The sequence below is a fragment of the Plectropomus leopardus genome, chromosome 12 (genome assembly GCF_026936395.1).
Source record: "Plectropomus leopardus strain MGB_pleo_1.0 chromosome 12, ASM2693639v1, whole genome shotgun sequence".
Taxonomy (NCBI): Eukaryota; Metazoa; Chordata; class Actinopteri; order Perciformes; family Serranidae; genus Plectropomus; species Plectropomus leopardus.
In genome coordinates, this window is record NC_142187.1 from 11041748 (window position 1) to 11067693 (window position 25946).

The 25946-nt window shown below is 35.7% G+C and overlaps 1 protein-coding gene across 2 annotated transcripts; it reads left to right on the forward strand.

Annotated features, from left to right (window-relative positions):
• Positions 1 to 32: 32 nt before the first annotated feature.
• Positions 33 to 25699, forward strand: LOC121951291 (uncharacterized). Of its 2 annotated transcripts, XM_088085543.1 has the most exons (15): positions 33 to 103; positions 943 to 1074; positions 2676 to 2731; positions 5946 to 6106; positions 6248 to 6423; positions 11011 to 11235; positions 13230 to 13320; positions 15872 to 15930; positions 16076 to 16166; positions 17005 to 17808; positions 19539 to 19719; positions 22555 to 22946; positions 23414 to 23487; positions 23699 to 23743; positions 24107 to 25699. In XM_088085543.1, exons 2-14 carry the CDS (start codon positions 970 to 972, stop codon positions 23735 to 23737), a joined length of 2454 nt encoding a protein of 817 aa, XP_087941669.1. In that variant the 5' UTR covers positions 33 to 103; positions 943 to 969; the 3' UTR covers positions 23738 to 23743; positions 24107 to 25699. The 2 variants fall into 2 exon arrangements, with proteins under 2 accessions (XP_087941669.1, XP_087941670.1); XM_088085544.1 differs by lacking the exon at positions 33 to 103 and having other exon boundaries at positions 856 to 1074.
• The last annotated feature ends 247 nt before the right edge of the window (positions 25700 to 25946 follow it).

Below are 25946 nucleotides of genomic sequence, written 5' to 3' on the forward strand. Positions count from 1 at the left end.
TTGTGCTCAACATGGTACAGTCCGAGTTTCCTCTCAAAGCCCATTGGAAGGTCTTACTTCCTGTTTGGCAGTTTGAACCTGTGCCCGCCGTCAATACGTGCAGGTAACAGCTCATTAGCAAACATTTTGTCAAATGCAGTCAAACAAAACCAGTTCATGATTTTGAGTTTAATGTATTAATAAGAGATTGGGTGATTACATCATTAACGAATATAATTACTGTAAATTATGACGATATGCACTCTGAAAAGACTACAAATGACATATTTTCGCAGGTTAGCATGCTACACCGACAGGTGCTAACCAGCGCTAACTTAGGTGCTATTTTCGATGCTAACAGGCAGTTACCAGTGTGGATGATAAATATTGAAAGGCTACACGCATATAATTGACTGCTGACTACTTCTTTGCGTTTAGAACTTCAATCTAATAAAAAAAGAAGCATTTTGCTTAATTTGCAAAGGCGACAAGCCATCCATCAAACCATCAAATCCAAGATATAAGATGGATAAGACCATTTTTATTTCCAATCATAAGCATTATTTTAAAACATACTTTGCAATAACGTGTTGTTACATTTCATGCTTTTCTTGTATGCTATACTTTCATTTTATTTTGTAATTTTGTCCTCAAGTGCTTGTGTAGTTGATATTTTTACTTCTATTCTCATTCTAGTTTCATTTGCTCTTTTTTCCTGTTTTTTACTTTATTTTTAAAGTCAATGCTGTATCTGTAGGCTACTTATTCTGCCCTCACGCTGCTAATATTCTGAAATGTTTTGTCCATTTAACTTAAAAAACAAAAACAAAAAAAACTCCACCTCCCATGGTGCATTTCGAGGGGGGCGTCTTCAGATGCTCATGGCCGCACGCTGAATAGCGAGCATGAACTGAACTGTTAATAACTCCTCAATAATATTCCAGTTTTTCTCCTGTTTCCCAGTCGTGTCAGTGGGTCCAGTCGGACAGCATGGCTTCGGAGGAGGACGGCACTCTGCTGTATTTAATCTTCCAGCACCTGAAGGTGAATGGCTACCACAAAGCTGCCAAAGTGCTGGAGAAACACGTCGCCCAGGTACGAAGTTTGCTCTAATTCTTCAACATTTACAGCCTGATTTACTAAAGAAGCAAACTCACTTGATTGTGCCTCGCTATTTTTTTGTTATTTCCTCTCAGATTGATGATATTATTGCTATCTCTTGAGCGGGCATGTGCATGTTGCATATTATATAAGAGCTTAAATTAAATATAAAAGCGATTTCAATGTGTTTCTGCTCCAGTGCAGCAGGCAGTAGGTCAGCTTGTATGTGAGTGTCTGTGTTAAAGCACATGGCTCCTTGGTGAGGCCTCCTGGAGGAAAAGAACATTTTGTTACAGCGGCTGCATGGCTGTAAAACAACCCTGCTGCAGGCCTGCTAATGCACACTGACAACCCATTCAAAACCTTACACTTTTGTAATGTTAAGTGATAAAAGTTGCGATTTTTTATTTAAATGTCCTAGAGCTGCAGTGATTCGCCTATTGCTTGATCAACAGTAAGACTCATCTGCAACTATTTTGATATTGAATCAGTTGCCCAGGTCATTTTTAATGCAAGAGTTCCCCAAATTTGCTTGTTACAGCTTCTCCAGTGTGAATATTTGCTGCTTTCCTGTGTTGTTGTTGCCTTTTGAGTTGAATGTATTTGCATTTTGGTTGTACAACTCAATGTAATTATGCTGGATGTTTTTCACTGTTTTCTGATGTGTTATGGACAAATTAGGTTGATACATTAACAATGACCATTTGATGAGAACAATTGACTTGCAACTTTAAAATGTCCAAAGTGCATATGCATTGTCATGATGCAGCCACAGACAGTAAGAGTCTGAAAGAAAGGCTACATACTGCTTTTTTGATCTTTATTTTTAGGATGTTCAATGAACTCAATTATCTTTAGTTAAAAATTTACTTTAAAATCTGAACTGAACAAGCTGGTAAGATGAACAAACCTGTGAATTTGCAGTGTTTTGCACATTTTTCCATCATGCTTTCTACATTATGACACTTTTATTGTAGTTTTAGTTTTCTACAATGATTACAAATGTGTGAATTTTCTGCTATGGGGAAACTTGAGCTTCAGTCTTTCACAAGTCTAAGATTTCATGCTCCTAGGCTAAAAATATGATCAACAGTTTCTGCTGACAGTTTTAGGAAGACCACAGTAGAGGAAAATCATTTCAACATTATTCCATACTAAACAGTCTCCAAGTTTAAACCCTCCATTACTCTAAGAGGCTCCCGCAGAAGCCATACTCTTTTAATATTGTGTGCATTATTCCCCTGTTTGAACTTAAGTGCCTCATACACCGTCATATTGCTGGTTTTGTATTTCGCTGCATGGATTCATTTCCGGGAGCATGTGGCATCAAAGTGAAGCATTCCTGAACCACAGGAAATTTGCTATTTCCTTTTCAACATTTTTTTTCTTAAATCTTCATTATCACTGTTGGGATACAAGAATTTTGTCCAGCAACTCGATTATAGATGCAACGTTAAGGGGACCGTTCAAAAGTGTGCACATTTTGTTCAAGTTTTAAACTGCAAAGTACTTTCCAGGCTACTGTATTTATTTTGTGTGTTTTGTGCGTGTGTGTGCATGTGTGTGTGTGTGGGTTTGTTTGTGTGTGTATTTAGGTGGAGACACCAGAGGAGAGCTCCAGCCTACATGATATCTACACTGGCTGGATGAAGTAAGTCTAACATACATAGTGCTGGAAGTGTGAACCTTTTATTTTAGTTGATGGATTAATGAATGAATGAATGAAATAATGGAAACAATTACCTTTTGCCCCAGTCTGAAAAGAAAAGTCTAACAAGTTAAAAAAAATTAATTAAATGTCATAAGACATTGTTGATGGATTTCTAAAGAATACTTTAATAAATCTCTGTGCAGCCACGTAAGTCATTAAAAAGTCATTGGAAACATGCAGGAAGCTAAGAAACAAAACACAATAAATATCAAAAAACAACTAGAGTTAAATAGATTCTCTACTCTGAATTTACACTTTACGATGACAGTGCCCAATAATGTGATGTACATTAGAAGTGCAAGTAGTTATAATATTGTTTACAATACAGTTAGGTATTAGATTAAGTGTGCATTATGGTTTATAGGCAGTTTGACCGTTTAACCTGGATAATACATAAAGCTTATTTGCGGAAAGTTTTTTTTTTAAGCTCGTAATTTTTTATTCAATGTGCAGTGATTTAGTTGTCTTTTACTCCTGTGTTGTTTTTCTATCATTGGATTTTATGACCTTGCTTTTTGGGAATCATGATAGCACAGCAGGTATCACAGTCCAAAGACATGCAGCTTAGATAGAGACTCCAACTGTATACACACAGGATGTCAGTGTGTGTGTGTGTGTGTGTGTGTGTGTGTGTGTGTGTGTGTGTGTGTGTGTGAGAATGACTGCCTGGCCTTCAGCCCAGTGCATTCTGGGACTAGCTTCAAATCCCTGCTACCCTGAAAAGGATTTAACGGGCCGCAGATAAATGATTGAATGAATGACATCAGCTTACATCTATCATTCCCCACTGTGAATCTTACACTAAAATGGTACAAATAAAAGCCAGTCAATGAAAAGATATCAAATTGTTTTGAATATTAGACAGTCCTGATTATAAAACAACCCAGTTTTACCACCAGCAGTAACACATCATTCTGTTTCTCTGAGAAACTATAAGTCCGAGGATAATACAGCTCTCATCTCTGAAGCTTTTTCTGTAGTAAATGTGAACTATCAAACACTTCTATCAAAGATCAGACAATGCAAATCGAGCTCATTCTTCCCTTTGCTCTTCCATCACATACACATACCCCTGTCAGAATAATTTATTCTGGTTGTTAACATTTTGTCGACTCTCTTTGAGGTTTCACAACATTCACAGACATCTGTCGTTCTTGGCTGCTTGACACATGATTTGGTCCCATGTCAGTTTTCTGCAGTAAAGATGTCAAGATGCACTTTGGACTCGTTTTTACTTGTCTGGAATTCATTCTATCTGTTAAAAACTCCTGCAAATGAAACTTCCTGAACACTTTAAGGACGGACAAACTAAAACATCCAATCTACATCCTACAAGTAACAATTATTGTCATTATTGATTAATCTGCCTATTTCTTTCACGATAAATTGTTTACTCTATAAATTGTAAAAAAAAAAGAAAAAAATTGAACAAAAATGTGCATCACAATTTCCCAGAGCCCAAAATGGCATCTTTAAGTTGCTTTGCTTTACCAACCAACAGGACAAGACTCTTCATTTACCATCAGAAATAACAAGGAGAAGAAGCAAAGTCTCATATTTAAGAAGCCTGAACCAGAAAATGTTTGACATTTTTGCTAAAAAAATGACTTAATTGATTAAGGGATTATCAAAAGAGTTGGTGATTCATTTTCCTTTGACTAATTGATCAATCAACTCGTCCTTGCAAGCTCTACAGCATACTAATGTTATATAGTAGTACGTATTGCACACAAATTGTCACAACATACTGTTTGAGCAGCTAGTATAAAGAAAAACTGCGACTTTGAATGTTGAACTTCACGAAGACAGCAAAATGTCTTATGATTGATTACAGTATGTATTTGTGTTTTCCAAAGATCTTTCTGGAGCCATCACGCACAATTTATTTAAATTTCTTTCAGCTGTGAGCGGCTCCTCCATTTCCTCTGAGCATTGCAATATAGTATACAAATATCCATCCATTAGGGCTGGGCAGTATATCAATATGATATTGATATTGCAATATGAGACTTGATATTGTCTTAGATTTTGGATGTCTTAATATTGTGTCGTCGTTTCTTGGTTTTAAAGTCTGCATTAAGTCTGAACCACCAGACTGTTCTAACTGTTATTTCTGCTTACCCACTTAGTCATTATATCCACATCCATTATTACTGATGATTATTTATCAAAAAAATGCACAGATATTTTGTGAAAGCCTCAATGGTTAATCTTATCATATCGTCGATGTTGATGTTCCCGATATTACAAGCCCTACCGTTTATGACACGTTCCAAAATAAACCATATTGTGTATATATGGTACATGCTGTCTGCTTTGATTATACTTTATTTTGTAACTTTTTTTTAAAAATCTCAAATTATGTTTATTGAGTTTTTAATCATTTAAAATGAACAGATCAGTACCCACAAACCCCATCCCTCCCACACCTCACAGCAAAAACTCGGCATGGGGGAAAACCCAAGCAGACATCAATTGTAAATAAAAATAAATTAGTTAATCAAATAATAACAGATAATAGTAAATAATAATAATAAATATTAAATATTGAATAATAATAGAAACTAGACCAATAAAAACATAATAACAATAACAACAATATTAAACATACATAGAAAGAAAAAGGAAAAAGAAAAAACACATATACTTATATGATGTCTGCTCACAGACTTTAGTACATTTAAACAAAAAAATCAAGCAAACACAATTTGTTAACTAAATAAAACAAAATAAATAAATAATTAAGAAAAAAGTACTAAACAGTCATCCTTTTATTTTCTCTTTCTGTTTATTAGCCATATACTCTTGCTGTGCTATAAGTTTAAAGCTACCTCTGAGTAATGATGATAGGGCCTCTTTTTTCTAATCACTATCATCTACACAGTTAAGTTGTTCATAAACTCTATGAAAGGTGTCCACATCTCATAAAAAATCTCAATTTTCCCTCTTACTATATAAGTCAGTTTTTCTAAATGTTGTCACTTTTTCAGTGTGAAAATACTGTATACTACAAACCTGCTTAGGATGTGTATTAAGTGTGGATTTGGATACTTAGATAACAATATGCCCATATAATCACATTCAAGTCTGTAAATCCACTGAGATGTTTCCAGAATCAGCCAGATATAGAATTACATTTGTGTGTGTGTTGCAGGCTGTGCTCTCTAGCTCAGCATGCCAAGCAGGAGACAGAAGACTCCACTTCTTTAAAGAAGAGCAGCATCAAACCAGAACCTGCCACCAGCGAAGAGGAAGAGGGTGCAGACACCAAACTTACGACTGACGAAAATAATGTGGATGCCAAACCGCCACCTGGTAAGTGTTATTTTTTTTTGTGTGTGTTTTTTTAGGTGTATTTTTTCCCTTAACAGTATGTATGTCGTAATTAGATACATAACTAATGTTTTAACCACAACCCCAAAACCATTACATTTTTTTTTTTACCCCCTGCTTCAGAGTCCGCAACAGATGGTGTTGAGTCGTCTAATGCAGATCTCCCCTGTGAGGAGAGAGACGCTGACACAGTCACTGAGCAGCTGCTGCATCCTGCAGGTGAAACCAAAACAACAAACTCAGATGGTGAGAAAAAAGAAGAAAAAACGGAGGAGGAGGAAACAAAACCAAAGCAAGAGGTGAGCAGAGACAGGCAGGCAGACACGAGTGTCTCACATTTCATATAAAAAAACAAACATTCAATACATGACAATTTATTAACAGGTGCAGATAACGGCAGTAGCACAAAACTTAACAGAAACAGGCTTATTATTGGAAGGTCACCAGTGTAAATTTAATATTATGTAATTGACCCTCGAGTCGAAATTGGGACATGGTACACTTGCTCTTATGCTGTATATAGGTATACAGAAATGATAAGAAAATAGTTATATATATACATAGTATATGTATGAAAATAAGAAATAACAGATTTGTTTTGATAAGAAATATGTGCATTAAATATAAATGCAAGAATAGAATAGCTAAGAATGAAATAAATAGATGTTTAGTTAAAATATTGCACAGCTTAAGTGTTGCACAAATATTGTAGAGTGCTTGAAGTCAGTATTGCATATTTTACAGTTTTGCAGTAAAAACAGTAAAGTAATTTCACTGTTGTAACTGTAAATAATAACTAAGTTATGGGTTATAGCTGCTGCTGACAGGTAGAAAAGGTCTGAGTCTACTGACTTAGTGTCTGACACAAAATATTTGAAGACCACAGGCAGGAATGACTTCATGTGGTGCATCTCGGAGGAGTAAGTTTTGCTCTGAATGAACTCTTGTGCATGACCAGCATTTCATAGAGTGGGGAGTGGGACAGATGAAGTCCCTGAACCATCTGAGGCACTAAATCGTTAGCTGCTGCCCCAAAGCTGCAGCCACCAAATGAAAGAAAAAAGAACAAAATTTTCTTTTTTGTTTTCACACAGTGTTTAATTCCAGTTTAAACCAGTGAGTTTGATGCTATCCCCCTTCCTCTAATCTGGTATGCCTTCACACTTTTTATTCTTGTCAGGATCCATGTGCTGCTTGTCCTTTAGTCAACAAAGTGCAGCTGTTAACCATCGTTGCCAGGAGATGAGATAGGCACCCTCATTGACATTTTGAAATGGAGAACAATGAACAGATGCTTGTGTTTGCTGAAGTTTAAAAAAAATGCATCCTTTATGTCGGCCCTTAAAAACGACATCACAGGAGACCTATATGTCAGTCTTTTTTTTTCTTCTGCTTGCCTACTGACAATTGAAGAAAACCACAAGTTATATTCTTACGATGTGCTTATATCAGCTATCTTCCTGTGAGAGTGCAGACTACGCTTTGAGTGCGTGTCCCGATCAAATCCTAAAGCTCTGTGTTGGTGCAAATGTGGGGTATTTAATGGGTCACTATCAGCTAAAACAAACATGCTTAACTCTTTCCTTACTCAAGTGTGCTAAATACATAAAACTGCCATTGCCATTGCCATTACGGAGGAGTTCTCTATTTAATCAATCCAACTGATTTCATCAATGCGAGGCGTCTCCTTCTCCCAGTTCAACTGTGTTTCATATCTATAATTTCATCTTATAAGCTTTTTAAGGAAAAATAACGTGTCCTGTTGAGTAGCTGTACACATGTAGCAGAAACATAATTAATAAACACTTAGGTAAATATACAGTAAGCATCACATCAGAAGCCAAAAACATTTGGATCATCCCTAATTTTATCTCAAATATTTATATCTGTATATTAGTGATACTACTGAAATCCTCTGCAGTGATGCACTGTAAGTGGATAATGTAAAAATACTCAGTTTTAGTGTTTTCTCACCTGAGCATTTTCTCATTTTCTCCTGTTTGCTTCAACAGGCTTGCTTGTAACAAAGTACAGATGTAACTCAAATTAGACCTCGAAGACATTTAGATAAAGTAGGATACCTCCATGAAGAAATACTACAATCTCAAAATGCATTAAATTAATTTATATTGCATGTAGGCTCTAGTCTACACAGAGTGGCCAACACTGTTGTGAGCATTTATACTTGGTGTGTCTGTGTTGCTCTGCAATTACACCTCCAAACTGCTCGATGATGTCGGGTTTCTATGTGTTGAGTTTTTTGCGGATTGGTGTAAAGTTTAATTGATTCGACCAAAACATGTAAAATATGGCTAAACAGCAACAGCATTTCACAAAAGTCAAAATTTGGCTCCATAGTAAGTCATACGGTTCCCAGACAGAACACTTTTTTGATACTAAACACATTTTCCTCACAAAGACAACATGGCATCCTAAACTGCATAAATTAGCGTTGTGGCTAGCAGACTTTACTCATATGAAGCCAGGATAAATCACACACAAGATTTCAGACGCTTTTTTTGCGGGGGCTGTATTGTCTTCGCAAGGTATTGGTTCTTATCTGTAAAATAAAAGTAAATAAAAGCTTTGTTTATTCTGAGCGAATTGGTTTTCAGTTTACTAACAAAGCAGAAGTTCTTTTTCACTGCAATGCGTAATTACATTTTTGGGGAGGTGCACATCAGGCTACCGTACAGGGTGTGCAACTACGCCTTCCCTGTGTTGTACCCACGGCCTTAAGGAGTGAAAACTTACCACAGTATACCTTGCCATCTAATTTAGTTCATGATGAATGATGATGGAGAAACTAAAAACAGAAACAGCTGAATGTAACCAGTCTTGCATGTTTCTCTAGCAGCAGGAAACCACAACTCTCACAAAAAAAACCACACACACACACACACACACACACACATAGCTGTTGTCCAGTCACTGTAATAATGTGCTGATAGATGGACAGTAGTTCCAGTGTTGTTATATCCTTCTGAAATACACACAGTCATTTTCATGTCTACTCGTCTCGTCTGTATCTGTTAGTTTGTGCTCGTTTGTTATTTCAAGTGTGTGTACAAGTGAGAGAGAGAGAGTGTGTGTGTGTGTGTGTGTGTGTGTGTGTGTGTGTGTGTGTGTGTGTGTGTGTGTGTACAAGCGTATGTGTATGTGTCCCTGTCTTGTCTCTGTTCTTTTCTTTTGGCCCAGTGATGCAGCAGATAATGCTGTTTGGACAGAAACTGTGTGTGTGACAGAATGATAATCTTCTGAGACAAATTGTGTGTGTGTGTGTCTCTGTCGGTGTGTTAATGGCTCTTTGTGTTTCTGTCGACAAAACCCTGATTGCTTTGCTTTGTGTCTGACAGCAGCAGAGTTGCGGCTTTTAGAGATTTTTCCCTCTCTCCTAACATGAATACCACATCAAACTACTGTACTTACTTTTAACAGAACAAAGATGTTTGTGCTGAATAGAATTAAAAGCAGGCAGTTTTGTTTTTAATTTCTTTTGTTCTCCAGCTGGACAGATTAAATACAGCCTGCGATCTAATATACATTTTTGAAATCATTTGTTGAAATACTTTTGATTTGTAGTTTCACAATAGTCGGTCGGGATTGAATTAAAGCCTGATATATCGTATTGCTCTCTGCCTCAGAGCTCTGTTACTGTCTAAAGACCAAGGAACTTATACTGTATATATAACCTTTATTTAAACAGGAGATTAAAACCTCTTTTGCCAGGGAGACTTAGCCAAGGCAGGGTCATATAGCAGCATCAAACACAAACAGGAAAACCGCATCAAGTCACAAAAGTGAAAGGTATATCAAAATACAATACATAATAGAGTCTAGTAAAAGGCAGCAATATTTATATAATATAAAGAATATGTTTGTTAAATAAGCAGCTGCAGCGAGCAGTGACCACTTCCTTTATTCTAAGTTCAAAATCATTTAAAGCTATAAGGGTCTCGAATGACTTTGTCAATGTGGTCATTGGCATGATCGTTCATTACGATGAATACAGGCTCTGTGGTTTGACTCCATCTCATATATGCAGTCCTGCTGCTATAAGGTCACAACGGCAACAAATCTGTTGCTGATAATAGTCCCTAACAAAAACAGCATTTACTCAAGTTTCATTAAGGTTAACAACAGTGCTTAAAGTTTTGAGCGTTTTAAGCTGGATTTTTCTGCGTTGAATCGACGCCGCACCTACAGCGTAGGCTCTGAACTTTGACTTATGGAGCCTAATGTTTCCCACACAATTAGAATCTGTGTGTGGCAGTAGCTTGCCTTTGTGTATCAGTCTGTGCACCCTTTCTAAATTTGGAGGTTTTTGTGAGACTGTGAATGCAGCGCAGGTCAAACTCTTTTTTCCCCTCAGCAGTAGTTTGAGTAGTGGAGTTGATAATTGATCAGGGGATCAGATCAGAGCTGATCAGAAAGCGCTCCTCATGAACGGTCCAGATCCAGAAATATAATATCAGTTCTTGGCGGCAGATGTTTTGGTGTTTGCCGTTTGTTAAATGTATGTCACAAAAACGTGATGGCCATTTGAGTAGACTACTGTAAATCAGCCTTTAGACTTTTAAAAAAAATGACTATACACATGTGACGAGTTTTTAAAGATTTACATCTTCAGTAGGAACCCAGAGTGGTTGGAGAAGTCTTGGAAGACCAAAGGCCTGTTCGTGGGATTTGTTGATAATAAAAAATACATAGAATATCATCAATAGCATTTTTTAAATTCCATTGGAGGGAGCAGTGACATGATGCCTTTAATGTCTTGAATGTGTTTTTCAAACCAGCAGAGATCTCTTAATTGTGTAAACAGAGGGGAAGATAGCAGGGATACATCTGTTAGCAGCTCTAACCGCCTGCTTGTACTTTTTTTGCAGTCAGCTCCTGTTGAAGCATCTGCTGAGGCATCTAACAAGGCAGAAAGCTCCAGCTCCAACTCCTCAGACTCTGAAGAGGAGGTTGAACCCAGCCCGGTCGAGCCCAGACAAGCTGCCTCTGATCAGGCTGAGGATCAGCTAAGGGCCTCTGACCCTGCCGTGACCTCCAGTTTAGACAGCGAGAGCAGCAAAGACCATAAAGAGGATGACGATGAGCTGAAGCAGGTTAGTGACCTGAGGCTGAATCCACAGTATGTCGCTGTGTAGAATCATTTCTTTGACACACATGAATAACTTTGACTTTTACTTTTAAGTGCTGCCAAGATTTTCTTACCTTTTTTGCCAGTTTATAATTTTCACTGAAGTCTACCTACCAGGAATTGAACCCTTTGATCATATTTGTCTCGTATTTTCTCTTCTCTCAGTTTTTGCATTTTCTTTTTCCTGTGCTGTACATTTTCGTCCTACTACAGCAAACTGCTCTAAAGGCTTCAGAAATGAGCAGAAATGTTAATCACTTTTAACCACAGCCTCATAAAACAGGAGCATTTGTTGACTCCTGGCACAGTCGAGCCTCTGTTCCCCTCAGCTCACCCTCTGCACATCTGAAACTTATTTTGCAGAGGATTGTGACTGGCTGAGGTGCATTGTTTGTGCTGTTTAGCTTCCAGTAGGAATCAGTGTGAGCAGTTATTTGCTGAGTCATGGAGTTTTTAGGAATATTCTGGCATGCGGAGGCTTGGGATTAAATGTCACTATAGCTGGAAGAAATGTTCAGTTAATGTTAATTAAAGGGTAATAAGCCACCTTTACTTTTTGGAAGTCCAAAAATCCAAAATAAAAGATAAATAAATTATTTCTGTTAAATGAACCGAAAATAATATTTTAAAAAAATGTAGGCATCAATTAATTGCAAAAATCTGATATAAATTGATAATTTTTAATATTTTCTTTTTTATTTGTTTATCTTTGTATTATTTCCACTATATATTTGCTATCCTTTTTAATTTACACAATCATTTATTTATTATAAGTACTTAAAATTGCTTTTTTTTTGCAATCAATTTTAATTAGTTTAGTTTTGAATGTATTCATCCACTTTAAATGCATGTATGAAAATATTTGTTTTTGTAAATGTTCTATTAGTGAATGTACAGTATTTTCTCAAAGACAGAAATATCAATTTATGTCACATTTTGTATCAATTATTTAATGGCTACATTTATTTTTGATAAATGTTTGTACATGCAGTAACATGTTAGTTTATTTATTAAGTCATTTATTTATGCATTTATTGTTTATGTTGGTAACTTTGATCCTTCATACCCTACAACTTGCTGTCAATATAAATAATCGATGTCATTCAGTTGTATGTTAAAATAGAAATGTTAAGTTATTTTAAACCCCTGCTTGTTTACACTGATTAAACAAGCTTTTTTTTAAAAGTTTGGTGCCAATTTTAAGTGCGAAGCATTGATTTTTAACTGTTTTTCACATCTATGTCAAAGAGAAATTTGTTTGTTTTTTTTCTTCAATGTGGGACTTATTTTTGTTAATTTGGACATCCTTTTCAGTGAAAATAACATTGTACAGACTATGAATTGCTCTGATCTGGAAAGTCAGTAACATCACTAAAAAGAGGTCAGACGGGTTATAAACAAAACACTAATTTAAAATAATTACAACCCAAACACAGGTGATATACTGACTTTCTGGATTAATTTTAGCCTTTCATACATACTTCAGATTTCCCTGTGCAGTGGAAGATTATTACCTACATTTTACCTCTAAGTTTCTTTAGATAACCTGTGGAAATAATGGCTAGTAGAAAGTATAGAAGCAGAAAAAACAGCCTGCGGTTTTGCTCCCAGGCTTTATTCCTACTTTTGTTGACACCATTAATTTAAATTTGGCCACATTTTATATGAACATCCAACATTGTAACATTCTATGCAAGGCACATAATTCAGACTCTATTTTAGGTCCCCTAAATGATTGCAGCTGCATCCAAAATATTTTGATTTCAAAGAGTTTATGTATTAGTGGCATGCTGGCCACATATCACTAGTTTTTTATTTTCTAGCCCATGTCCTCATTGCTTGAATCAGAACGTGATAAACTGCAAAAATAAAGTACAAAAAATGAAGCAAGTGATGAAGACAGAGTCTCTTCCTGGCTGCTGTTGGAGACAGTTGTTGACCTGTTGATTCCTCTTTCAGACGCCCAGCACGACCGAACCCGCCACATCAGACCTGACAGCTCTGGAGACCAATGACCAGCCAGCAGAGAGCGAAGCCCCGCCTCCTGCAGGTATGAACGGCCAGTAGGATGCTCTATAACCAGGTTGTTCTTTACATGTTATGTATGGCATCTTTCCGTCTGTTTCTCACTGCAATGACAAGAATCACAAGCTGTTGTGAAGAAACTGCTCAGAGGGCTTTTCTTTTTACGGCGTCTGCTGCAGATTTCAAAGTTCTGATGAAAGACCTCACGACAGATTTACGTTTACCATGAAAATGTAAACAGGAACAGTGCTTGACAGTGAGACAGTATCAGGTGTCCTGGTTTGTTTCCACTGTTATGATTGATTTAAAATTGGTTGCATTTACCTGCTGTCGCATAGAATTCATTGTAAGGTGGATTTAAGAGAAATAAAGTAAGACCTTATTGCATTTTTAAGTAAATATTTTAGGGCTACATAAACAACTATTTTCATGATCAAGAATCTGCAGATTTTTTCCTCAACAATCTATTAATTGTTTGGCCTATAAAATGTCCAAAAAATGTTTCATAATTTCTTAAAAAGCCTGCTTTGTTACTAAAAACATGTAAGACGTTCATCTTACCTTTAAACAAAACCAAAAACAATCTTGATTGATTAATAACACTACAGGTAAGATGAAAATGTATTTTTTTTGATTTGGGGTGAACTGTCCTTTTAAGACAGTCACCTTCGTCACATAAAAATACATAAAATACGTCTTACTTAAGGATCTGCAACAAGGGACTGTCTAAAGTATTTATTTAAACAGTCATTTTTTTGATACATTTCTCATAAAAGATTTTTTAGCTTAGCGGCTAGTAACTTCAGTTAAAAAATGTTTATTATTGTGGCTTATTAATTGTTACAGCAACTGCTTTCAACCTTTTGTCTTATCATCTCTGTGTCATTAAATGGACACTTCTAACTCAGACGTAATTTGTTTTAAAACTAAGCATTTCCTTTTTATCTTATCATCTTAAGGACAAATTTGAGTTTGACTGATAATGTGTCGTCATCTATTCTGAGCCCATGAATATACCAGAGGAAAGCTTTAAACGGTCTATGCACCAAAACCTTAAAAAAGTACTAGTTTTAGTTAGATTTGTCCAGGTTTTGATATTTGTGTTTGAGTTTTCTGCTCTAACCCCAATACAATGAATGCAAATATAATTTTATTTGTGCTGCTTAAGACAGCTGCAGTATTGAAAAAAGAAAAATAGAGACATCTTTCCTCAGTTTCCTTGTTACTCTGAATACTTAACAGAACTCACTGTGAACATGTTTTCATTGGAACTACGTTGTTCTGGAAAAGTGTATCAATTTTTTTTGTAATTTGGATGAACAGATCTTTCAAACTTATTTGCCAGTATTGAGATGCAGTTCCAAAAGTGAATCACAAATTAAGTAGTTTCCTACTCGGCACAGCCTCGTTCCTGCATTTCAGTTTCCATTTTTTTTTCCAAAGGAAAACAAACATACTGTATTTCCTTTTAATTGGCAGCATAGTGCCTTGCCTATTTCAGTGCAGAACTTTCGAATTATTTCATTTTCATTTGAGGGAAGGACAAGTGGAACAGAAAAGAAAGACATAACGTTGAATATTTTACCTTGATGCACCTGGACTCGAAGCCAGCACTTGCAAAGAGTTTGAAGGATGGCTGCCAAAGCCCATAGAAACAGCCCTGGCAGGTCTGTTCAGAAGAGTTTTCCACAACGTCAGTCACTTGTTTAACTTCTCAAAGGGGTTTGTTACGCTTGTCAGAGCCTGTTAAGAAAGGAGCAGGAGCGATGACTAGTCTTACAATTAGTCATCTGGAACACAATCTCTGCATTTACCAAAGTGCTTGAAATTAACTCATGACTTTGGTGCAGAAAGTTTTTCAGCACACACTTTGACTTGTCAAACTCAGGTAAAACTAAAATTACTAATCACTGCATGAAATGCTAATAATTACTGGAAAAGAGCACACATTAATTAGATCCATTTGTGCTTTTGTAGCCATGACAAATCAAAATGTCTGCTGTGAAAAAAGGCTTTGCGCTGGATTAGTTTGGAAACAATAAAGAAATGAGTGTGCGTTGGTGCTGCAAGTCTATTAAGACTCTGGTCAGCTGGATTTGTTCAGAAAGAAAAGCAGTTTGGATGAAGCTTGAATTGCTTTTTAGCCATGCTCTGCCACCGTATGACCTGTTGAATGGATTGTTGTTAAATTTTTGTGCCACCATCAGGCAATACCTGAAAATGAATGACATTCCCATCAGTCTCAGCATGCTAATGTGCTAACCTGATATGATGACCAGGGTGAACATTATGCCCTCTAAGCAGAAGCATGCTAACATTTAGCTCAAAGCCATGGCGAGCCCTCGGCCCTTTTTATTTACACTGAATCAGATGAGAAACATTTGTGAAAAGAAACATGCTGCACACGTTTTTGATCATTTTCATTTAAGTGAAATTCAACTTCACCGTATTTTGTAGCTGGTTTCCCATCTATGTCCCTGTTCTGCATTAAACAAAATTGAATTTTTGGCAGATGTGATAGAATACCTTAGATTCAGACTCTATTGGCAAAATGCTGTTTTCTTATGTTTTTTTAGACCCTGATTCTGAAAATCCCGAAGAGGAAGAGGTGAAAAACGAGGAGGAGAAATCTAAGGTACCCTAAAACATTTTTTCAAGGGACTGTTATGTGCCGGCTGTCGACTAATTTTTAAAAAAGACAGTCTTATTGGAAGAGAATATGAGTGTAAACATAAGATCATATACAAATGCAATTAGTTCCTGCCCGTGTGTTCCCTCAGATGACAGATGGCAGTGACGTCACTTCCCCGCTGAAGCCTGAAGACCAGACGGCAACGTCAGCAACTCCAGAGGACCCCATCACGGACACTGGTAACAGTTATTGTCTGAAATGGAAACAACCATGCTTTAATCTTATTTAAAACATACAATATTACAACCAGCCTTTTAACATTTATTTAAAAAACAAACAGAAAAGAACTTTTTTATGTGAAACTTTTAAACAGAATTTTTAAATATCTTAATGTAATGAATAACCATGAGTACTTTAAATTGTATCTATAATTGATCTTGCAATTTTTGAAAAGCCCATTACATTTTCTTTTGTATTAATAGTGATTTATATTCCTCTCCTGAATGTATGTGTCCTATGAGGGAGGATTAGATCAAAATTAAAAACAAGAAATAGGAATAAAATTAAGAGTAATTAGTAAAATTGAATACAATTTTATTCGTATAAGATTACATTTTTTTTCTTGAATTAGTATGACTATTTTCATTACATTACGACTTAATTCTTGTAATATTACAGCTTTTTAAAAAAATTATGACTTTGTTCAGGTAACATATGACATTATTCTTGAAACGTTAGATTTTTTAAAAATAGAGCCCTAATCCTCCTTCATACTATCTAATAGGAGTACTTATGTCTGTAAGTAAAATAGTGATGGTGATGTTTTGTAAACCTCGTCATGTGATTTATCCCTCACCATTGATACTATCTGATGACATCAAAATGGCCAAAAACATTTGATGATTGAAGCATGACGTTACTGGTAACTATGTTTTTTCATATATGGCATTTCTGCATAATTTGGGCAGCAGCAATAACACTTGAACTAAATCCCAGTCTCTCTGGATTTGTACGTGCTTTGTATTTTCACAAATTTAAAGAAACAGATCCTGGATGTGTTATTCTGTTCTGTTGTAGAAAAGGCAGAAGAGCCAGCGGACTCCATCAGCCTCAACATCCAAGTCGAAGAAAGCGACGCAACTGAGCAAGAAACCAGCCAACTGCTCCCCGAGGAGGCTGCAGAGTCCTGCAAAGATGACAAAACACCCAAGAAGAAGAAAAAGAAGAGCAAAAAAGAGACACCAGCAAAAGGAGAGACACCAACTACAGATACACCGAGCACGGACTCCTCCACTGTAGACACATCCAGCGATCCTGCTCTCTCCACCAAATCTGCTAAAAAGAGAAAGAGGGACAAAAAGAGAGTGGAAGAGGTGGCAGAGGAAGACGAGGTTCAGAAAATAGAGGAGGAGAAGCAGGAGGTGGAGGAGAAGCAGGAGCTGGAGGAGGAGAAGCAAGAGGTGGAGGAGCAGGACGTGGAGGAGGAGAAGCAGGAGGTGGAGAAGCAACAGGTGGAAGAGGAGAAGCAGGGAGTGGAGGACATGTCGCAGGTCACTTCATCAGAGAAGAAGAAAAAGACAAAGAAAAGGAAAAGGGAGCTGGATGAGGTAGAAGAGAAAAATGAGGGAACTCCTATCACTCCCCCAGAAAATAAAATTAAAAAGAAAAAGAATAAAGTAAAAGATGTGGAGGAGGAGCAGAGCGAGGCAGCAGGAGTGGAGGATGAGAGGGAGGAGGAGAATCTTGTGAGTCCAGCAGAGGAGAAAAAGAAGAAAAAGAAAAAGAGGAAAAAGGAGAGCGGACAAGAGAAAGAGGAGGTGCAGTCTGATGAAAAACCAGGAGGGGGCGACAAAGACTCAGAGAAGGAGCTGGAGGCCACAGGTAGACGGAAAATGTTTCCTCTCTCTCGTTTCTTAACTTGGAGCTTCTCTGGAATATATTTCACCTCACAGGAAATTGGTTTTGAAGCTTTAATCATCGGTGTTAGTTATAGTTTACTGGGTAATGAAAGACACCAGCAGCAGTCTCTCTGTTTTGTTTGAGTCACACTCCGTCACACTTGCACTCTTGCGGCTTCTGACTGACGTGGCACGAGGTGGAATGTTACAAAATACGTTTACTCATGAACAAATTTAAGATAGTTTCCATTTTTAACTACTCTATGCTTCCTCTCTACTACAGTTCAGAGACCAGCTTTTTACTTTTTGTCAGGGTTCCCATGGTGATTAAATTTTGAGAAAGGTTATGACATTAAAAAACTGTTCAAGGTCTGGAAATGGTGCCAACAGAATGCTTTGGAAAAGTTTAAAGTACACCTTATTTTCATTATTATTTAAAATATGTTCAGAAAAATCCCTAAAAACGTGTCTGTCACATGAAATACCTTCCTCGTTCTAGTAATTTCAAATGTAGTCGTGCACTGCGTGACTGCTGAAATTTCACTGGAATTATGTGACATAGATCAGACTAGCTTTTCATCATCTCCAAGGCCACGCCCCCTTTTTAGCTTTCATTCATTAACCCTTTGAAACCTTGATCGGCTTCACTTTTCTTTTATTTCGTTCAGACACCTTTCACAGGTATTTGAAACCCTCAAACTATGAGCAAATTTGTAGGAATTTAAAAATCAATTTTAAAAAGCTAGAGAAATATTTGCAAAACTAAACCATATTTTTAACGATCACAATTATTATATTTCAAATTATTTTAGAGACAAACAAGGTCATTCCCTTGTTTGGGTGTCTTTGATTTTTGGGAAGGAGCTGCTAATTTTTAGGTCATTTTTTGTACTTAGGGTTAGGGTTAGTCATGTTTTCTAAGTTGCTCTTTGCCTTCTCATGATTTTCAAATAAATCACGCCTGTTTGCATAGCTTTCAAAGGGTTAATGTATCACGAATGCTCAGGTTTTAGGCAAGGTCACAAAATTATTAGAAGCGTTTACATTTCAGTTGTTTGTTTTACAAGAAAGAATGGCAGACAAACTTCTCTTACCCGTATGTACCGGTCTGGTGTATTGGCATTTGCAGTTAGTCTGCAGTGGGAATGTCAAAGGAGCGAGTAGAGTTAACAAGCACCAGCAGTCTGCTTATCAAACAAATGCCCGGAAAGTGTGTGTTTAATAATGTAAGCCGAAAGTTTTATGACTCTGTAGGACTTACCCATTTTAACTACTAAATGTCATGGAAATGAAATAAATAATATTGGAAAAAAATAGAAAATTCATTGCAAAGATGTGTGGGAACCCTGTTTATGTTCTTTTTTTTTCTCTTTTTTTAACTTTGCGACGTATATATCTGGTTACTTTACAGATTAAAAGTGCACAAAGAAACCTAGAATGAATTTATAAAATTATCTGTTGTCCTGGGTCAAACTTCCAAATTGTAATGTACATTAAGTATGGTAGTTAAAATTAGCTTCACTTCAAATAATAACAGGCCGTAATGCTGCCTAATGAGTACCTGTACTTTTTACAGTTTAAGTACTTTTTCTTGCCATTACTTTTACCTAAGTGAAATTTGAATGCAGGACATGAACTTGTAAAATGCATTTTTGAAGTGTGATATTGCTACTTTAACTCAAGTGTGTAAACTTCTTCTTCCAACATCTTTAGACAGAAACTCCTCTACGCTTTCCTCAGCCAAAAAGAAAAATCGTCCCAGAAGGAAACTCAGCCTAAAGAAGAGACTGAGGCTCCACAGGCAAGAGGAAGAGATAAGGAGGAAGAGGAAGAAGAAGAGCAGCAGCGTTACATCAGAAGAAACTGCAGCGGGGAGCAAGATGGGCAAAAAGAAGTGAGTAGTTTTTCTTTGGCATCTTTATGTTTAAAACTTTACATCATATACGTTGTTATCACTATTGTGATGTAAGTTTATGGAGTTAAGATTCAAGCGAATAAAACAACAGCAATAATTAGAAATAATTAGAAATGTATTTCAGAAAGATACACAAATAAAAGGACAAAATATAAGAAAGGCAAAACTTATTAAACAGTAAAAAGTGTAATATCTTTACCATAGTATTGTCCCATGCTTTTTTTGATTTTATATGGAGAAGATTAATTAAAAATGAATGAGCAATATGAAAAATACATATTTGTGTTCTGCTAACAATAAGCAATGTATAAAGGCCCAAACACATGAAAGCATCTGATGCCTGCATTTTAAAGTACAACTATTGTTTTTAACGGCAAAACACACACCAAAATCCTTAAAAGCAACGTCAAACTGCTTTTATTTATTTATTTTAAAGTGACAAATTAAGAACCAACAGCCAGTCAGTGAGGTAGAGAGCAGAGACAGAAAGTCTGACATACGTAGATGACAGCGCACTTCAGCTTGGGCAACAGCTGACGATAGCTCTGCTAGTTTTGCTTAAACTCAATAAATAATACAATTGCAATTCTGCATTGCTTAATGAAAACAAGTCCACTATCAACAGCTATACTGCTGTAGATCCCAACTGTTGTTTTGTCACATGTCAGATACTAAAAATAAGAGAAAAAAAAGCCTAGACCTTTGGAAGTGACATTAGCATTATAACGTTACAGATCCGCCCTGTATCATCTATCATGAACGTATATTCTAGTCATAAAACTTTACTTTTGCTATGTTGTTTTTGCTTTTGTGTAGCAAGTTAAGAGAGATTAGCTTTACTGTGACTTTTACCCCCCATGAGGACAAAATTCAAAAGATGAAACAGCTGATACCCCGTGGCTTTACTGCCAACCGATTTACAAAAGCAGCAGCACGCACCTGATGTTGCCTTCCTGTCTTTTGTAACTTTATAGTATATATATATATATATATATATACACACATATACATATATATATATATATATGTGTGTGTGTGTGTGTGTGTGTGTGTGTGTGTGTATATACATATATATATATATATATATATATATATATATATATATATATATATATATATATATATATATATATATATATATATATATATATATATATATATATATATATATATATATCTATTCTCAGACACCTATGATTACCTTGAAGGTACTATGTGTAGGGTTTTCTCTTTTTTTTTGCAATATAATAATGTGAATGCGGCTGCGCTCCATCAGCTGTCGATCATGTGTTTTACATTCCGTCTTTCTGTTAATGTGAATTCATCAGCAGGAGGGAGATGAGTATTATTATTATTAGTATGATTATTATTATTATTATTATTATTATTATTAGTATGATTATTATTGTGTTATTGAGCGAGTTTCAAGTGTTTTTTTTTATTATCTGATGCCATACGACCTTTACTCTCTACAGGAGTAATATGCACATTTTATAAAGTCGTACTAAGTTGTACTTTTTGGCCACAACTCAACAATTCTTATGCTTACAACAAAAATTTGACACAAATTTTAATCGGATAAACTGTTAAAGTGATGACATTTTATATAACAAAGGTCAAAGGTCAGTGGTTCTTTTTCACAGACGTGGAAGTAAACTGTAAGTTTACTGTTTAAGTTCACAAAGCAGTAACTCATTTCTGTGGTTAATCGTTCTTGTGTTTTTGGGACATGTCATATTTTGACATTTTTCCATACTATAGCCTTGCCTTTTCTGTCATTTTTTCAACATGCATTTTTATGGTGTTTTGAGTCGATTTTGTAACATAGTTTGCCATGGCATGTCTCAGCATGCTAGTTTAGGTGGATTCCAAGTATTTTTTAGACATTTCAAATTTTGACATTTTTCACCAGAAATGCAATACTATAGTGCGTTTTTTTTGTTCATTTTTTTCAGTATGCCATTTTACGCTGTTTTTGGCCGTGTTTGCAACATTCTATGCTATGGTGTTGCTTTGCACACTGTTTTGAAGTGTTTTCAGCTGTTTTTGGGACATGTCATATTTTGACATTTTTTCCATACTATAGCCTTGCCTTTCCGGTCATTTTTTCAACCTTCTGTATCATGCTGTTTTTGCAAAATACTATGCTATGGTAAGTCTCCGCACGCTAGTTTATACTGTTTTTTAGCGGGTTTTAGGACATGCCATTTTTGAGATTTTTTTTCAGTCTTTTTTTTACATGCTTTTAGGTTATTTTTTAGGGCATGTTTTACTTTAACGTTTTTGTGCAATTTAAGGTTATTTTTAATACATACTTTAGGATGATGTTTTTGTGCCATTTTGCTTCATTTGCGACAACATAATACAGTATTTCTTTTTTGTGCCGTTTCCGATGAAATACTTATGTATATGTGTATATGTGTATGACTGTTTTTTATGTAAATGTGGAGCACATATCATACTTTGATTGTTACACCATTTTCGACAGCATACTGCACTAAGCAATTCTGGACAACATACTATACTATGACTATTTGGTGCTTTTTTTGACAACATAAATAACTGGAGAACAAACTTTTATCTGCCTTAATATGAATAGAGACCATTTCCCAAAACACTGCTGGCTCTGCAATGTTTGAGTTTTAAATATGTTGCCTTCAAATGTCAAAAGAGCATCAATTTATTATGTCTAATGAGGCATATCAATAATCACTCTCAGTGCATTTGGGTTTCAACAGTTATGGAATAATGCTAAACATGTATCATTTTACACTTTACAGGATAATATAACATTTAACATTCACCATTTTCCAGAAAAAAACAGATCCAAGATGCAGCAGTGGAGACGCCTCAACCAAAACCCACCAAACGACCTCAACCTGATCCTACCCAGCAAGACGCTGACTCACCAAAGAAAAAGAAAAAGATGAAATTAAACACAGAACAAGAAGAGAATTCCTCAAAGGAAAACCAGCCGCCAAAGACAAAGAAAGAGCTGAAGAAAAAGAAGGGATTGCTGACGAAGGAGGATGAAAGCGGTGCCGTGACTGCTGAGCCTCCTGAAGTTGACTCCTCTCCACTTTCAAAGGAAAACAAGAAGAAGAAAAAGAAGAGAATGAAGGCTGGAGAAGACGAGGGGACAAACGAGAGCTCAACTCCCGTGACTGTGAGCGAAGATGTCCCTGCAAAGAAAAAAAGTAAAAAAGGTAATTGAATATATATTTTTTAATTAATTTTTCACATGAGTGCAGCTAATGATTCATTTTGGTACTGATTGTTTTGAGAATGTAAGAAAAAAATTAACACAATTTCCTATAGCCACATTTTTGTTTTGGTTTGGTAACAATTAAAGAAAAAATGTACAGTACATATTATTGTCTTGAAAATTATTAAATAATCAGTATCTTTAAGTTATCCCTGCATTTGCTTTGTTTTAGAGATTATTATGAGTCAAAGACAAATACAGTATTCTTAATGTCACCAAGAAAAGAAATGTATTTAGTTCTCTTTTGCTCAGTACTGGCCATAATGTCCCTGAAAAATAACAAAAACATGCTTTAGCTTAGCTGAAGCGTTAACTTAATTAAAAAAAACTGACTGGTGTATATAAAATGTATCATCTTAATTAATTTACATAACTTTACATTTATTTTGTACTGACTGATGTTGGCAGAGAGGAACAGATTGAAGGAGAATCTGGAAGAGACAGAACCTGCTGCAGATGAACAAAGTCCTGCTTCTTCTAAGGTACGAAACACATCTGCAGCTGAACAAACTAGCAATTTACTTTAGATTTTGGATCCCCCCACCCCTACAAAAAATAAAAAATAGTTTCAGAGACTTTCATGTGGCAAGAAATATTTGGCCTCAAAGGTTCAAGAGCATGTTTAGTAAGTATAGACCTGTAGAGCATTACATACTAAGTCAAATTTTATTATTATTATATTGTTCTTTCCAGAAAAAGAAATCCATCAAAAGGCTGATCAACTCTGATTAAATCTGGGTAAGTTGACTGTTTTTAATCTCACATTTAAAATGTATTAAGTGAGAGAAATTCATGTTTTGGACAAGGTTTGGTGTTATCACATTTTAGTTCCATTACATTTTAAATCTATTAAAAATGGGCTGTGCAACTTTTTTGGGCAAAAGACAGAATATTCTATGTTGAGAGCTGCTGTTCATGGATCAGATTCAAAACCACATGCTGAGAAGAAAATGCAAAGAAGAACATTACTATGAGACCCTGAAGTTTAGGTGTCTGTATACAATAAGCACATGATGTCATGCCTTTCTCATTTTAATGTAAGCATAAAGATATACTTCGCCTTAATGGTGACAAATGAAGATTTTTTTTTTTCTCTCTCAGTGCATTCTCAAATCAGACATCGAGGAGAAGAACTGTATCTTGGACGAAGCCCCAAAAAAGCAACAGGACAATCTGTAAAATGTTATTGCCTTTATTGCATATATATCTGTTCTCAGAAACATGGAGATTTCTGAGGGGACATCGGTGTTTTCATTCATGTAAAACTATTCTTTCTCTGAAAACTGTGAAAACAATATGACCAACGTTAACCGTTGCAGTTTGGAGTTTGTTTTGTTTTTTTTGAAAGGGAGAGCTGCTCTGGTTGTTGGTTGGATGATGCTAATTTTATGACAAGCTTCCGATGATACCTCGTTACTGGATTTTTGAGGTCAGTACTAATAGATAAATTGCACACAGATTCAGATGACAATATAATGATCTACACTTTAAAGCCCGAACAATGAATTTGATTCTGATCCCCTCTATTTCCTTTGAATGAGTTTTGGCTAAAATACATACTAAGCAGAGCATTTTATGTTGTTAGAATCAAACTACTAGAGAAAGTATGGACAAGAGACACTGTTTATAAATTATCACCTCAAACTAAATTTATCACTACTTTACTGCAATTTGTTGTTACTTAACAGCTGATTTATGAATCTGGTTCTACTTCTTAGGCTTTAAAGGTCCAGTGTGCATCTAGCAGAGAGGATAACAAATTGCAGCCAGCTTAAACTTGTTACCTTAAATGTAGTTGCAGGTATATCCCCCTAAATCCAACACGCAGGACCATTAACAGCTTCGCTCATTTTCAATTAAGTCAACCAATCCCTTATTTAACTTAGGGCTAGTTATCAATTTCCAATTTTCCAGACTAATGCAAATATTAAAAATACTCGCCAGACTTTTTTATTTGAATTAGTAATTGGGCTACAATGAACTGGAGTGATTAATCTGGCAATTGTGTTTTCAAATGCCCCATAATTCTGAGCTCATTCCCTAATTAGGGCTTGACAGTTTTTGATACCTGGAGCTAAAGACACATTTTGGTCTTTTAAGTAAAGTTATTATTGACACAATATTTTTTGACACATCTGCATCCCAAGTTTGACGATAAAACTCATTCATCTTTTTGGATTTAATAACACTGAATGTTGCATTACCGTTAAGGGGTGTCCTTTTTTTGCCAAAATATCAATAACTTACCTTTTAGTGGTTTTGTGATAGATCTGATACTGCTGGTTGGGAAATCCACGTCAAACTTCAGTTAAAGACAAGCTTTAAGGGAACAAGTTGTGAAAATGAAACATTTAAAACATGTTACATGAGAGCATTACATGCTAAGGTTTTCAGACAGTTAAAGTGTAAATTAACTATTGTTGGTAACCACTTTTCTGTGTGTGAGGTCAAAATGGTTTTAGTCTGTTATGTTTTAGGCTCATGTTACCTAAGATATGTTTTTACTTCTGTCAGTCACCAAGCTGTGAAATTGCTATTTGTTTAGTTCTTTTGTTTACACACTGTTTTTCTTTTTAATCCCATTAATTATAAACTATGCAACTCAGTCAGTATTTGGATATTTTTTTGATGTTCCTGAGGACCAATGTGTGAGAGAAAATAAAACTAACATTTTTGATGTTGCAGTTGCTGTGACTATGCAGGAGTCCTGACAAATTTATCCTTTTTTTTAGCACAATATGTGACAGTATGGCATGATAAATAATGAAATCGTTGTATGGTATATCTGGAAAAAAAAAAAAAATCGAACTTAGTATGGGGAAAAAAGTCATAGATTAGTATGTTAATAAAAGTGGATAAACTCACAGCATAAAATGTCGAAAAAAGTTAAAACAGTCAGGGTATCTTAAAAAAGTCACTATTACATGTTGTCAAAAATGGC